The sequence below is a fragment of the Cordyceps militaris genome (genome assembly GCF_000225605.1).
Source record: "Cordyceps militaris CM01 unplaced genomic scaffold CCM_S00002, whole genome shotgun sequence".
Classification (NCBI taxonomy): Eukaryota; Fungi; Ascomycota; class Sordariomycetes; order Hypocreales; family Cordycipitaceae; genus Cordyceps; species Cordyceps militaris.
In genome coordinates, this window is record NW_006271970.1 from 3,602,660 (window position 1) to 3,617,928 (window position 15,269).

At 57.2% G+C, this 15,269-nt stretch overlaps 6 protein-coding genes across 6 annotated transcripts; 4 read left to right on the forward strand and 2 right to left on the reverse strand.

The window, feature by feature from the left end:
* Positions 1-27: 27 nt before the first annotated feature.
* On the reverse strand, positions 28-617 carry CCM_03065 (uncharacterized protein; the record flags this gene model as incomplete). Its single annotated transcript, XM_006668217.1, has 2 exons — positions 28-396; positions 492-617. The coding sequence occupies 2 exons, from the start codon at positions 615-617 to the stop codon at positions 28-30; spliced, it is 495 nt and encodes a 164-aa protein (XP_006668280.1).
* Positions 618-3,025: 2,408 nt separating this feature from the next.
* On the forward strand, positions 3,026-4,255 carry CCM_03066 (uncharacterized protein; the record flags this gene model as incomplete). Its single annotated transcript, XM_006668218.1, has 1 exon — positions 3,026-4,255. One exon carries the CDS (start codon positions 3,026-3,028, stop codon positions 4,253-4,255), a length of 1,230 nt encoding a protein of 409 aa, XP_006668281.1.
* A 1,433-nt stretch (positions 4,256-5,688) lies between these two features.
* Positions 5,689-7,627, forward strand: CCM_03067 (chromatin assembly factor 1 subunit A, putative; the record flags this gene model as incomplete). The annotated part of the gene is made up of 3 exons (XM_006668219.1): positions 5,689-5,827; positions 5,877-7,181; positions 7,230-7,627. 3 exons carry the CDS (start codon positions 5,689-5,691, stop codon positions 7,625-7,627), a joined length of 1,842 nt encoding a protein of 613 aa, XP_006668282.1.
* A 770-nt stretch (positions 7,628-8,397) lies between these two features.
* CCM_03068 (uncharacterized protein) lies at positions 8,398-10,746 on the forward strand (the record flags this gene model as incomplete). Its single annotated transcript, XM_006668220.1, has 1 exon — positions 8,398-10,746. The coding sequence occupies one exon, from the start codon at positions 8,398-8,400 to the stop codon at positions 10,744-10,746; it is 2,349 nt and encodes a 782-aa protein (XP_006668283.1).
* Positions 10,747-10,922: 176 nt separating this feature from the next.
* Positions 10,923-12,669, reverse strand: CCM_03069 (Major facilitator superfamily transporter; the record flags this gene model as incomplete). The annotated part of the gene is made up of 2 exons (XM_006668221.1): positions 10,923-12,202; positions 12,279-12,669. The coding sequence occupies 2 exons, from the start codon at positions 12,667-12,669 to the stop codon at positions 10,923-10,925; spliced, it is 1,671 nt and encodes a 556-aa protein (XP_006668284.1).
* Positions 12,670-13,679: 1,010 nt separating this feature from the next.
* On the forward strand, positions 13,680-14,423 carry CCM_03070 (extracellular soluble lytic transglycosylase; the record flags this gene model as incomplete). The annotated part of the gene is made up of 1 exon (XM_006668222.1): positions 13,680-14,423. The coding sequence occupies one exon, from the start codon at positions 13,680-13,682 to the stop codon at positions 14,421-14,423; it is 744 nt and encodes a 247-aa protein (XP_006668285.1).
* Positions 14,424-15,269: the final 846 nt, after the last annotated feature.

A 15,269-nucleotide genomic window follows, 5' to 3' on the forward strand; every position in this document is an offset into this window, starting at 1 on the left:
GAGAGAGAGAGAGAGAGAGAGAGGGCGTCAAGGTTTCGGGTGCTGGCTAGCCCCAGTCGAGCTGAGTTCCGATATTGGCTCTTGCAGCCAATGCAGTTTCTCGTTTGCTGTGGCGTGTATTTCAGCCCTGTTCAGCTTGGGCGCATTTTTCCTCTGGCGCTTCTCGATTGGGCGCGAGCCAAATGTCCAACCGCCTTGTCGCTGGTGGTGGCACCAAGCTCTGTGGCGGTGAGTTGGGGGATGCCCAGCAGTTGAGCATCGTCCGTACAATATCAAGACTGCCAACGGCGAAGGGGGAAGCTTGTTCATCTTTTGCTCCCGGCCGAGACCAATATCCACGGTCGCAGCAGCGTGCATGAGGAAGCGGAAGGCGGGATTCCTTCTTCTTCGTGTACTCTGTATAGAAGCGGAATTATGGTTGACCGGGCAGAGAGACGCAGGAAGGCTACCCAATGAGGAGGCTACGATCGAGCTGCATGCATGTAGTTAACGGTGGACGGCGTTGTGGCTTGTATGTTGGGAGCCTTGCAGCGGCTGTCCCGACGAGGTGAGGCCGGAGGAGGGGGTTCGTCGAGCGACGCTCCATGCCGGGCGTAACAATGTTCCGCCGGTTCCATGCCGGACGTAACAATGTTCCACCAGTGCCTTTGTTGCCCAGACTTGATCCGCAGCGTTCGCTTTGGGGTCTTTTCTCTTTTATCGCCTCTGAGCGAATAATAATAAAGTTGACTAGGGCAGGTTGTGAGGAACCGGATGAGCTTATTTCTCCACAAGATTGGGCCTATATTGTGGAATTTTCGGACACTGCCAGCTGAGTCGAAAAATGGATGGCGTGAGCAAAGCGCATGAATGTGTTTATGCGATTTATGATTTTAAGATGCGCCATTCAGCTGGTGTTGTTCCCTGAGAGGGGTCGTGCGGGCTATTGTGGCACAGTGATGAGGAGAGAGGGAAGCAAAGCTATCAATCTTGCAGCGATGGGGAAAAAAAGAAAAGAGGAATGAAGGGTGACGAAATTGAGCTCAAGACGGAACAGGAAACAAACAGGCAGACGGATGAGAAAACAAGATGCAAGTTGCATACTGCGTACTGCAATGCACTACAGACGCCTCTTGTAACTACAGGCCAGCCAGTTGCCAGCCAGCCAGCCTACCTACCTACCTAGGTACTAAGTTACTGGCGGTTGAAAGCCGTGGCTGCATCTCTGGTGGTGCTGCATACGGCGGGTCCGAAGGAGGGCTATTCATTGCCTAATTATTAGTGCTGACTTGAAACTGCCCGTCCGTAAATTTTGCCAAGTAGATGAGTAGTTACCTAACTAGCCATAGGATCGATATTGGAAAGGGCATCAAGGAGAGGCCGTCATGCTGTGAGCCTGTGACGCAATGCGCGCGCGATTGCCTGCCTGTTGCGGAAGTAGGCCGCGGGTGGCTGGCGATGGGGAGGGGAAGCACAGCGCGGTACTTGGAGTGACACGGGCATGACACGGCAGACAAGGCAAGGACAATGGATGCCAAATATACAAATTACAGAGTAAAGAAAGAGGATATCGAGGCAACTGGAAAAGGGCGAAATCGCTCGGTACCTTGGTAGCTAGCCGCCAACATTTCCGTATTCGTCACAGGACTGAGACATGGCTGGTTGCAGCTTGTGGCTGATGGTGGCTGGTGAGTTTGAATGCTGATATCGAGGGCATTCACAGTGGGTTGAGGGTTGATGCCACTGTAACTACGGACTACGGAGTAGGAACCGCCCAGACAAGCAGACATTTCAGCAGGACACGTCAAAGTTGCTCTGCAGATGGTCAGTTGCACAGACATTTCTGTCCTTCTTCTTTTCTTCTGTATTATTTATTCTACCGCGCCCACAACTGTACCTGTACATCATCATGTAGACCTCCACTTCAGTCTAGCATAAACCACCAACGCGCCACAGGCTCCCAGCTTCCAACTGCCACAAACGCCGAGCCCGCCGCAGAATCAAGCCTGTAATCGCAGCCAATCATGCCTGCTCCCCCCCGCTCAAACGTAGCTGAGCACGCCTCTGCACCCTTGAACCTCTTTGGGCAACTTTTTGGGGCCTCGTTTCTGCTAGTTCTTTGCAATTTGGATCCGGTTCATTGTCGCGCCCCTCTCTGTTCGTGGCTTTGCATTTCAATTATTGTATGTCGTGGGCGCGCGGGACTGCGGCGGGTGTTCAGGATGTAGTGATGAAAAAGCAATGCCGGTTCCGGGCTTGTTTGCGCATCACAGAAAACCGTGGATGAAAAATGGGCGAAAAAGAAAAGAAAAGACGTACAGGTGCAAAAATCAACAAATCATCCAATCATCCTCAGTCACTGCACTGCTCCTCTTATTATTAAGTAGCCATTGGGTACCTACAGCCTGGTACAGCGCAGTCGGCCCTGTTGATGTCACCGCAACAGGCGACCGCTGGACCTGGTCTAACAGGCTAGTACCTTAGTACTAATGTACCTCCTCTAATGTACCAGGTAGTAGTGCTCGCCCCCAGCGTCCATCCAGCATCCGGCCAGTAACCTGCCTCTACCTGGTATTAATATCCAGCCAAGGCTCTTTTTCATCGACTTATTACAGCCATTCAATCCAATCCCATTCTCCTTCTCCTCTCTCTCCCTCTCTCTCTCTCCAAGTAACCCCCATGTAACCTACCTCCCCCCACTACTCGGTTTTCCCGTCCTCGGCGGCCAAAGAAAAACGTGCACTCTTGTCCTCCACCGGGAAGGCTCCCTGCCCCAATTCTGCCTTGGTTTTAGCCCGACACAGTAGCGCTGCCCCCCAAACTCAAAAAAACATCACACCCTCCACCCGACTCGCTCCTCTTCCCTCCTTCTCCTGCCTGCTCCGCGCTGGGACAAAGGAGGGTTGAAGAAGAAGAAAAACTCTAAAGCAAAAAGAGGGCAGGCGATAACCAGCCTCAAACAACCCTTAGCGGCAACCATCTTTGCCTGAGCCGCCGCCGGACCCTTCAGATCAGCATGATGGAGGCTCCGACACGTTCTGCGGCAATGGATCCTTCATATGGCCACTCTCGCACACGAACGACCTCCTCCTCCGTCTTTCCCTCGCAGCACCCGCAACACCAACAATACCACCACCAGCAATACCAACATCACCAGCACTCGCCGCCGCCGCCGCCGCAGCCGCAGCAGCAGCAACAGTACAGCCCGCATCACCACCAAGAACAACATCCTCACCAACATCAACAGCAGCTGCACCAAAACCACGGCCACCAGCACCAAAACCACCCCATGCATCCGGCCCAACAGCACCACCACCAGCAGCCGTCGCCGCAATCGGCCTCCAACCCCCAGCTATGGCGCCGGTCGCCGTCCATCGGGGCCTTTAGCAACGCCTCGAGCTTCCAGCAACAACCCCCGGCCGCCTACCGCACCTCGACCAGCGACCTCCGCCGTTCGACCTCGAGCCGCTCCGTCACCACACAGGGCGGCGGCAGCAGCTACGTCGCCCTCCTCCGCAAGCAAAAAGCAACGGTCTGGTGCGAGCGCGCCCAGTACGAGGATCCCCGTCTCGTCGCTCAGCAGCGTGCCGCCAAGGTGCGTGCCAACCTCGAGGTTGTCAGCGGCAACACCGCGGGACGCACCCAGACGGGCCTCGCCTCCGCCAAGGTCGCCGGCAAGATTCGGCACGGCAGCAAGGCCCAAGTCGTTGGCTATGCACCCGGCGAGACGCACGTTGGTGTCGGCGGCGTTCCGCTTCGCCTCAGTGCTAGAGAGATTGACGGCGACGGGAGCGACGACGACGATAATGCCGGCCCTATGATGGCCACCCGCAAGGACCAGCAGCACCAGCACCACCGCCGCGCCGGCAGCAGCGGACGCAGCAGCACCGGTTCCGGACGCCAGGCACATCACCGCACCTCGGGAAGCGGCACCCCCGCGCGCAACCCCAGCCTTGTCGCCGGCACCCCTGAGCGCACCGAGAGCCTCGCCAGCAGACCCCAGCAACACAAGCAATCCGTCGACGAATCGGCCGGCCCGACAGACGACGCGGCAAGCGGACGCGCTCAGAGCTCCCGCAGCGGTAATAGTGAGCGTCGCGATGACGTCCTCGAGCTGGGTCAAGGCCCCAAGCTGGCACACAACTCGAAGCTGAATTCGGCTCTCACTAGAGAAAAGAGCGTCAAGAGTCCCGAGGAACTTAAGCGTCGCGGAAGTGTTGACGAGCGAACATCCACCCTGACATCCGGCCGCCTCTTCATTGCCAACCCTGATTAATTGGTGAATCACGTTTGCCACGCGCTACAAGCAAGTGTCCAGCTTGCTTTTATTTCTTCTCTTGTTTTATACTCCGACGTCTTTCGTTCATAATATCAGCGCCACAAAAGCCACTGTCAGTCGTTTTACGCATCCAATGGAAAAGGGAGGTGCGGTCTGTTGCATAAGGACATGGGATGGCGTTTTGTTTTGCTTCTTTTACGGGGTTCGCATGACATCAGTTCTTGGTCTTTTCTTGTACTTGCTTTGCATTGGAATTGGAAAGCACAGAGATGCTTCTCTCCTTTACAGAAAGAGACAGCTCGCTGCTTTGATTTCTATTATGGCTCTTATTTGCTTTTGCTTCCTTACAAACCAATCCGCGCTAGGAGCCAAATCAGGGACAAGGTCCTGCAGCTAATGCGGAGGGAGTGTCTTAAAGGAACTGCCGAATTGGCCAAGGGAGGGCTTCAAGGAATCGGCGAATTGATTATTCTGAATTCCAACAATCCAAAACTGTCCTGTGTTGTGTGTCGCTCTACTATTACTGTGGTGAGAGCTAGGCGGTGCCCGCAAGCTAGCTCCTCTCGTATTCTCTGGTTGATCCCATGACGTAGTGGCTTGCAACCCGAGAATGGCGCCAGTCGCTGTGCCCGCGAGTCAACGGCTTAGAGAAATACGAATTCTCATTCTTGATCAATGGCTCAAGTCAATAGCATCACCGTATCTGGATACTTGTGCGTGTGTGGTGTCCTGCCGGGCTGGCCGCAAATCAGGTCAGCCCACAAGTGACGACAGCCAAGCATCCCGTCTACATTCGCCTCTGGACAACAAAGGAGCGTGCCCTCAATTAAGCCACTCAAGAGGATAGAGCAGAATCACTCCGTCGGCGAGTTAATAAGGAGCAAGCAATCAAGCAGTTCGAGGGGTCGGGAACTGCCCCGCCATTCGAGGGTCCCACTTTACCTGTCCATTCAGCTGACTAAGCAAAACCACTTTGGCAGTTTTAATGGACGGGTAGGTACGTACCTGCCGGCGCGTCTTGTCTTTAGCAGGGGACGCGTCGGCGCGGCCCTGGTCGGCGGCCCATTTGCAACCCCTTCACCAACGGGCGCGTGTTCGTCTTCCTTCCTCTCCTGATAAGGCGCTCGTACGACTTCATCCAACCTCCAACGACTCTCTCTAGCCTCCCCAAACTCGGTATTCGGTTTCTATATTTGCTTTACTGGATTGTTTATCTCGAAAACGCGCAGAGCTCGAATACGTCTCGCATGTGGGCGGTCCCGAGGTCTTGTCCGGTGCAAAGAATCATTAATGAAGCGTGCAATCACGCCCTTCCGCCTGACACAATTCAAGAATAATCGACGGTCGACACATAAGTTTCCTGTTGGCCACTAGCGCAAACTTGTTCCAGCCACCACTGCAGCTCGTTAGACTCGATGCCGCTTTTCGAGATGTCGGCCAACGTGCAGGAGCCTAAATCAGGCCGCAAACGCAGCCACGAGGAATTCTCCGGCGATGAAGGCAGAGAAAACACCCCCATAGACGACAAAATGCCCTCACAGTGTCATGTGCGTCCATCGGGCGATTCTCGTGAGACGGCTCCACTTTCGTGATTGATTTATTGCTAACGATGTTGTAGTCTTGCCGCCCGTCTCCAGCGACCTTCTATGTTGCTCGCCCCGAGGCTCGCCTACTATTCCGGAACCTGGGAGCAGCACCGCTGCCTGCAACTCGCCGACACCCGAAACGCCCCCAAAGGCCAACGGCTCGCAACCAGCTGGCACAGCACAAAGCTCAAACCCTCCTGTGAAGCGCAAGAAGCTGACCGCTGCGGAGAAGGAGGCGCGCGACAAAGAAGCCACTGAAAAGAAGGAGCAAAAGGAGCGCGAGGCTGCAGAAAAGAAAAAGGATCGCGACGAAAAGGCGGCCATCAAGGCTGCCGAAAAGGCTAAGCAAGAAGAGGAAAAGGTCGCACGCCAACAGGAAAGGGACGACAGGCGCAAGAAGAAGGAGGAAGAGGAAAAGCTAAAGGCAGAGCAGCGTGAGGAGAAGAAGAAGCTCAAGGAGGATGAGGAGAGACGCGCTCAAGAAGAAAAGGAAAGAAAGGCTCGCGCTCAACCCAAGCTGATGAGCTTCTTCAAAGCTCCTACGACGCCCAAGAAAGCTGCACCCACTGCCGCCACGAGTGTAAGCCCAGCAAAGGGCGTAACTGGCACGCCCGATAGAAAGCCCACAGTTACGCCGTACGAGGCAATGTTCAACCCCTTCTTCATCAAAGAGCACACTCGAATGGCTGCCAGCCCGTGCAGCATGGACCAGGCGACGCGCGAACTCAAGTCAAAACTCCTGGACGAGTTCATTGCAGGAGAGCGCAGGGCTGACGTTGCATTTAACCCTATGTCTCTATTTACACTGCCTTGTGCAAGGAAACCCCGTGGGAAGGAGTACCCACCGGTGCGCCATATCATGGAAGCGGTATATAAAGAGATGGAGCGCTTAGGTACCACTGCTTCAGCAGACATCCTCGAAGCTGCCAGAAAGAAGCTGGTCGGTATTCCTGTCAAAGTGATTTCCTTTTCGCGGGATGTCCGGCCTCCATATTACGGCACTATTACCCATGCACCGTTCATCCTGGGCCAGAAGAATATGAGGAAAGTCGCGCGTCAATCGGCGAGCCGATGCCTGCAACTGGAATATGATGATGATTCAGAAGCCGAGTGGCAGGAAGAAGAAGGCGAGGACCTGGACGCCGACGACGACGATGAGGAAATGGACGACGAAGACGACTTGGACGGTTTTCTTGATGATTCTGAAGAGTCTGGACTGACTCGCCGCACGTTTGGGAACACCATGGAACCCGAAACCACTGGGATATGCTTCGAAAATGAGAACCGCAAGGCATCCAGTCAAGCCGCCACAGATAATAAGATGGAAATGATCCTGGGTATGTACTGACCTTGTTCTACGAAACCCCGCTTACTGACTTTGCCAGACACTTTCTACCAAAACGCCACTATAGACCCTTTTGCGACTTTGTATTGGGAACCGGACCCCAAACCAGTCCCTGTCAAGGTGACTTTGACAGTTCAAGCCGAAAAAATGCCACCGCCACCAACCCCCGCCAATGCATTTACTGGTCGCAGTGGCGGTAGTGCCGAAAGTTCACAGACAAGACTGGTCAAGGCCGAGCTCATGAATGACATCAAGAAGGCCATTTTGCAAAACAAGGCGCTCTCGAAAGCTGGCATTATTGATTTTCTTTTTCAGAACTTCCGTGACAGCGTGTCCCGCGTGGAGGTAAAGAACACTTTGGAGCTTGTTGCTGAAAAGAAGGGGACTGGCAGGGTGAAGGAGTGGGATCTGAAGCCCGGGCACGAAATTTCTCTGTAGGAGCAACCCATATTGATCATAACTGCATACAAGGGGTTTGCATTAGCGTGGCGCATTCGGACATTTTGCTTTTATGACGCCGGTTAGCACCTGTCAGCCACGGCGCTGTATATATTGCTGGGTCAGTTTTCTGCAATGAGACCATGTTGTATAGATGATTTATATACGGAGCGCTGTCATTCGTTTTTCGCAGTACATGGCTCCAGCTCGTCAAGGATGAATCTAGTCACAAGCCGTTGGACTTACACGATGTACATAGGATTGCGGAGGCAATCGAGTTCAGCTTTCTTGTTGCAACCCATATGTTTTTCATTACGACTATACACCATGCTGAAGAGACATATACTATCCTTGCCTCCTTTTTTTAAACCAGCTGCTTGACTTTACAAGCAGTGGAAGGACAAACTGCGGTTTCGACGTCATCTCGACTGCCCCCCTCTCCACCCGCCCAAGTGGAGCCGGCTGCAGGGGAACGACGATGAACTAAAAAGGCTTCCTTATAAGCACCCGTAGCCCCGTCCTTCCTCTACCCTTGAACATGAGCCGCGTGGACAGCAGCACAGCTTGACACATTTATCGCGCAATATATTCAACGGCCACGCACTCACAAACTGCCTACTAGTTGCCAAGCTCGCCGCGCGATCCGATCCCAACACCGACATGAACGACCCTGCGGAACGACATTGAAAAGACAGACGACGACGCGCGTTGTGTGCAGCCAGACGACGGACAGAGCAGGCGTCGCATGAGATGAGAGACCCATTGTCGGCATGGAAGACCCGTGGAGCACGCCGTGGGCGGTAGACACGCCGTCCGCGTCGCCCGGGCTGCCACCGACCAATCCCGCGAAGCTTGCCTCCTCGCATGGCGGTGGGGGGTTGAACACCCCCCTTGACAGCTCGCCGTGGGATGCTGCTACGACAACGACCGGATTGGACGCGGGCGCTCGGGACGACGACGATGCCTGGGGCGGCTGGGACGACGGCAATAACAACACTTGGGCCGGGGCTGCGTCGGAGGGCTTCTCCGCGCCGTGGGGGTTTGTGGATAGGGAGCAGGATACGGGCATCGCGGCTGACTCTGCTGTAAGCTTTGGCGAGGAGGCAAGACGCGTGCCGGTAAGCAAGATGCAGGACGGTGTCAAGAAGAACCCAATGACGCTGCTGGAGGATGAGCAGGATGCTTGGACGGCGTCGCAGGAGATGACGGTCACCACAGAGGCGCCGGCGGGGAAGAATGGACCGGGTCTTAGTAAAGGGGAATCGATAGCAAAAGAGGACGCTCCACAACCGGCTCCGCAGACGAGGTTGGACAAGGCGACCAAGGTACAGGAGCTCGTCAACATGTACGACGGTATAGCGAACAGGGCGGTGCAGCTGCCGGAAGAGACTACGCATCGGGATACGAGATCAACGGACGAGGCCGAAGTGGAGGAGGAGGATAACACCAGCGAGGATCCCGCCAATGACGAGGTCTGTCATGTCGAGCAAGAACTCAACCTTGGTGGAGAAGAAGAGGGTGCGAGAGGTATAGAAGCAGAGGCGGCGAGCATGACAGACTTTGGTATTGTTAAAAACATTACGCCTTTGGATGACGAGACGATCAATGAGAAATCAACGCCAGGGCCGGTGAACGAGGCACAACAAAACGCCGTCAAGGAAGAAGCCAGCCTCTCAGGAGGAGCCAAACGAAGTGGCTCTGAAACTACAATGATTAACGAAGAATCAGACCCTGCGCCGGTAGAAGAGGGAATAGTGGACATCAGCGCTGGAGCCTCCTCTTTATCAGAAACGAGGCAGGACAGCCCCCAAACCGCAAAACCTGATTCCAAAAATCCGCCCTACCCCATCGACCTCCAGCATCTCGACGCGCTCTTCCCCAGCTCTGCGCCCTCCTGCGCACGCCCCGAGCCCGTCTCCGACGTCATCATCCACGACTCGTACACGACGACGTCGGAGCGCAAGACCTGGTACCGCGTCAGCGCCACGCGGCCGCGCGACGACGCCGACGCTTATCGCCGCGTCACCTGGGCCGCGTCGACCGCGGTCCGGCCGCGGACGCTGCGCATCGTGCGCCGCTGGATGGAGGAGGACTCAATTGCGGGCCGCGTCGTGCTCGGGAGCCGCGGTGGCGGCGCCGGCGGCACGACAATTGGCGCGAGCATGTTCAACTGGGACTCGAGCGAGCCGGTGGTGGAGATTGGCGAGCTGCTGCGACAGCAGCGCGCCGGCCACGGGATGCACCGCAGCGGCAACGGGGCGCCGGTGACCCCGGCGCTGGGCTCGTCTGCGGACATACCGAAGTCGCCGTGGGAGGAAGACGAGTTGGCGACGCAGGAAGGGAAGAGGACCTCCGCAGATCTCATGCCCCCACCGCCAGCGCCAGAGGGCAGTGCCGAAGCCGCGGCAGTAGCGAACAGGAGCGAGCCCGCGCGGCTGGAGCCGGCATCAGCGAATGCAGACGAAGAGGGCGACGACGAGGATGACTGGGGTGAAATGGTTTCGTCGCCCGTCGTCGACGCGAGCCCCGCGTTTGCCTCACTGTCCGCATTAGCGGGTACACAGTCGACGCCTCTGCGACACTCCTTTGAAGCAGACTCGTGCGGCTTGGACTTTGTCGAGTCCCCGGCGCCGAAACCCGCGACACGGGCCAACCCGCCGCCGCCCATCCGCACCGCTGGCACCTCGGGCGTCTCATCCCCCATGTGGACGCCCAGCATGCACTCGCCGGCTCTAGAGCCCCTGCGCGCATCGATGGATGGCACGCGGGTCAAATCGGCCGTCGGCACACCCGTTCTGGCAAGTACCCCGGGCTTGGACGTGCCTCGTGCGTCAACGAGCAGCAGCAGGATGTCCATGGAGCGCGCGTGGACGCCGGCGGTAGTATTAACGCCTACGGCGGAGGATAGGCCGTCCATGGACGGTTCTCGGACGCAAAAACCCGCTTCGCCTTCGATGCATACCATGGACAATGGTGGAACAAGAAGCGCCGCTGCGGCCATGAGCGTGTCGCCGTCGGCCAGCCGAGGGTCCTTTGAGGATACATGTACAGTGGAAGAAAAGGCAATCATAGACGCGGCTCTACGAAGCCTGCCAGATTTGTCGTATATGCTGCGCTAAGAGTAACGATGACGAATATAAAACAAGACGAAAAATATTGTATAATAAATAGTACACATAGCTAAGCGATTGCATGGTTAAATAAAATGACACCTGTATAATACCGCTCAAATCTCAATCTATAATGCATAATGCGCCGTTTCTATATTCCCAGGATGCGGATATAATGGTTCTATTTAAAGTCGAATCGCGCCCTCGCCCGGCACCTCCTCACCCGAGACGGGCGTGGCCTCGCCCGACACGGGCTTGCGCGGGGGCGACCGGACAAACATGAGCGCCAGCAGGGCGAGGGACGACAACAGCGCGACATAAAAGTACGGCAACCCCGTGTACAGGCCCTTTCTCAGCAGGCCGACGTTGAAAAAGTACGCCAGCACGGGCGCGCCGACAAAGGACCCGAGCACCTCGGCCACGCCGATGAGGGCGTAGAGGCGCGAGGTGAAGGCGGCGTCGACGTGGTGGGAGACGGTGGCACGTGCGAGCGGGCTGTCGGCGGAGCTGAGCGTCGAGACGGCGAGCCCGAGGACGAAGACGGCAACGTTGGGGGCGAGGCCCTGGACGAGGGCGCCGGCGACGAGGAGGGCAGTCGAGGCGCGCGTGAGGAGCAGGTCGGTGGCAAAGACGGTGCGGCGGCCGCGCGCGACGAGGCGGGCGGCGAGGCGCGGCAGGCCGCCGAGGACGACGAGGGCGAGCACGCCGACGGGGGACAGCAGGACCGACGTCTGGCCGAGGGTCCAGCCGTAGTGCTTGGAGACGTACTGCACGAGCGTCGAGGCGTAGGCCGTCATGCGCGCGTTTTGCGTGAGGAAGGTGACGAGCACGAGGGCCACGTTGCGGTTGCGCAGGATGCGCAGCGAGGCGCGCAGGTCGTCGAGACCGCGGGCCATGTGGGCGCGGAAGTCGCTGGCGGGGGTGGCAGCGGCGGCGGATCCCGTCTTGACTTTCAGCGTCTCGGGGAGGAGGAGGAGGACGCTGATGAGCAGGGGCGAGATGGAGATGACGATCCAGATGGGCACCCACGGGCCGAACCGTGTCATGAGGACGCCGGCGAGCAGCGGGCCGAGCAGGCCGCCCGTGGCGGATCCCAAGCTGATGTATAAAAAGTTGGCTGCTCTACAAGGGCAGGACGAGTCAGCAAAAGATGATTTCTCGTCTCGACCAAGACCATGAGATTGGGGGCGGGGGGGAGGGGCGCACTTTTCCTCCTCAGTGCTCACGTCAGCCACCACGGCGTAGAGCGTCTGCAGCAGCACGGGGATGCCGCCGCCGGCCGCCTGGAACAGGTTCCCCCAGAGGAGCAGGTACGGGTTGTCGCGCACGCGCTGGCGCAGCGGCGGGCCGAGCAGGACGGGGGTGAAGAAGAAGGAGGCGAAGAGGCCAAGGTATGCGAGCAGCGCGGTAGGTTTGCGGCCGAAGCGGTCCGACATGGCGCCAAACGGAAACGCGGTGACCAGGGCTGTGTTTGTTGTAGCAAAGAACAGTGAGTACACATCCAAAAATTTGGCCGGTGGAAATGTGTGCAGAGCACGTACTGACGAGGGAACCCACGAGGCCGGACCAGCCGAGAAACGTGGCCAGGCGGGCCTGGACGCCGTCGTCCTTGCACCGGCGCTCGTCGAGCACGTCGGGGGACGTGTCGGCCAGGACGCCGTGGCAGATGGCGTCCTCGACGAGCCGGAAGAGCGGCACCAGCAGCATCATGCCGCTGCAGACGATGCAAAACTTGGAGAGGGCGACGACGAGGACGATGCTGCGCGGCGAGCGGACCTGCCACCACGCTGCGCGCCGCCGCTGCCGCCGCCGCCGCGTGGGCCACGGGTCGTCTGGAGACGCCGCATCTGCCGCCGCCGCGGCCTCGGCTTCGTCTGGTGTCAGGAGCCGCGTGGCCGTCTCGTCCAGCTCGAGGTCGTCGGGATGTGCCATGGCGGGGGTTCTGTGTGGCGTTGTGCTACGGCGGCCGGAAAATACGGCGCAGCGGTGCAGTATGCGAGAGAAAAAGCAACGGATAAATTAAATTGATTGATAGTAACTTGTAGATGGACAAACTTGGATTGCATCACGCCGGTGAAACAACCGGCTGAAACGACTTGCGCTGCATGGCTGAGCCGGGCTGAGAGGCTGATCTGGTCGACCGACCAGGGTCTGTCAGCCTCGCGGCATGGGCAACAAATGCGACGAATGCGATAGGTTGGCGTTAATCGCTGGCATGCAAGACGCCCACCAGGGGCGGGAAGGCTTGCGTATACCCGCGGGGGCTCGGATCTAGTTATGTTTGATGGCGGCCTGCGGAGTAGTTGAGAATGGAGGCGGGTTGAGCGTTGCGCGGCTGTGCAGAGCTGTTGTTGTGGCTGGCGTTGTGGCTGTGCGGCAATCGTAGTGCCTGTTTTTGCAAATACAGCCAAGTTTTGTCGCAATCTGCCAACAACGAGTCTTTTGTCTGTATTAGGTCTTTCGTTATTAGTTATGGTATTGCCGCTCCTTGATCTTATTCATGCTCCCTGTATTATAACGTACCAGTTTTAAGGCATGAGATCCTCATTAGTGGAAACTCAATTTCCAACTACCCGTCTCGGAAGTCATCGCAAAGATCCCACCAATGACGGGTAAATTTAGTGCGAATAATCAATCGGAGAGATTTTAGCGCCTGCCGAGCAGAATGAAGTAGATCGGTCCTGGCAATTTTACTATGCTGTCATAGTATGCAGTATGCCATGTCTGGCCGCCAATGATACCTTCTTCCGCGTATCCGTCGATCCATGCTTACTCTCACAGACACGGCCTTTTCCGGCAAGAATTTCTCCCTAAAAGCGCGCCTCTTCGAAAGTGACCTTGAAGTATAAGAACCGAGAGAGCCTTGCCATTGGGGACGGCTGGGCTGTAGCAACCACCCTTGCACTCTACCTCACAACACACCCACCCAACAATCGACAATCATGCGTTCTCTTGCCTACACCATCACCACTGCCATGGCCTCTGGCCTCGCCCACGCCGCCACCAACCCCAAAGCCCAAGGCGCCTGCTCCCCCACCAAGGGCGGCGCCGGCGCCTGCGGCCCCAACGGCTCCGAGCAGTGGCTCAACACAGGTCTGACGGCGGACGGCTGGACGCCGCCCTTTCTCGACATCAACTCGCTCACCCACATCACGCTCGACGCCTACTACAAGGGCGTCGGCAAAAACTGCCAAAAGTACGACCAGTACTTCCAGAGCGCCGGCCGCAAGTACAACATTGACCCGGCCATCCTCGCCTTCCTCGCCATGCAGGAGTCGTCGTGCAACGCCGACGAGGGCGGGCCCACGCCGGGCCTGATGCAGTGCGCGCCCGCCAACTGCCAAAACGGGAAAAAGAGCTGCCAGTACCCGGTGCAGGACAATGTCGACTGCGGCGCGCACGTGCTTCGGCAAGGGCTGGACGCCAACGGTGGCAATGCCGTCAAGGCCATTGGCGCGTACAATGGCTGGTTCACGGCCGGGTCGGGGCTCAACGGCAACAAGGGCATCACGGAAAAGTACCCGTGCAGCAGCGAGGGCAAGAGGAACGGGCTCCCGCAGAACCTCAACTACATCCACGAGACGCTCAACGGCTGGTTCCAGGGCTACGACATGTACGGCAAGGACAGCGGGCTTCACGGAAAGTACAACTGCCAGGGAAAGTGCACTGGCAGTAATCTTTGTTAGTGTGTGGCGGCGAAACGGAAGCAAAACGAATTGCAGAAACTGTTGGAATACGTCATTCATAGTGCGCATCGCGAGAATCTTCTTGTCCATGCCCCAATGTAAAGCGACCGCTATGTCGAGTGTAGCTGTATTAAAGATAACCAAATAAATACGACTTCAAGTCCGTCTCTATACATACCAGAATCAGACAGTCTGCCCCCGCCGCCACCACGTTTATTAATCGCCTTGTTGTAGGCTTGTCGCGGTTTCTCCCTAAAACTCCCATCACAAAGCTTCTTATTACGAAGGAGTACACAACCTCTCTGTCCGGGTCATCTAGGATCACAGAATGCTCGTCCCTGGGCCAGCTGCTCCCTGGAACAACGCCTTGTGAATCATGCACCGCAGTCCTGAGCAAGCACCCGGCGCCTGGAAGCCCCGCCCTGCAAAAATGGCCTCAGCCGTTGGATCATCAGTTGTAAATCAGAGGCCCGAGTGCAACTTGCCTCGGACCTTGCCCGCAAAATACGCGGTCGTGGGCAAGTACGTCACGGGTGGACTCCCAGCTCGTGCCGTCGAGCACACGGAGCGGTTCTTTCATTGCACCGATGAGCGACGCTGCGTAAAATGCGCACCGGGGGTGCAAATGAGAGACGTGGTACGCTGAGGCTTGTCTGCAGGGATCTTGGAAACTTAAGCCGTCATCATTGGCTGATGGGAAGGAGTCCGAAGTCGTGGTCAACCGGAAGTGGAGGGGGCGGGGCCGCTCCCCAGGTCCGAGCCGGACCCGGATCGGACTTTCCATCGCCATGAAAGCAAAGCCAACAGGGAATGGAAAGTAGATTGCCCTGGGATAAAACAGCCCGA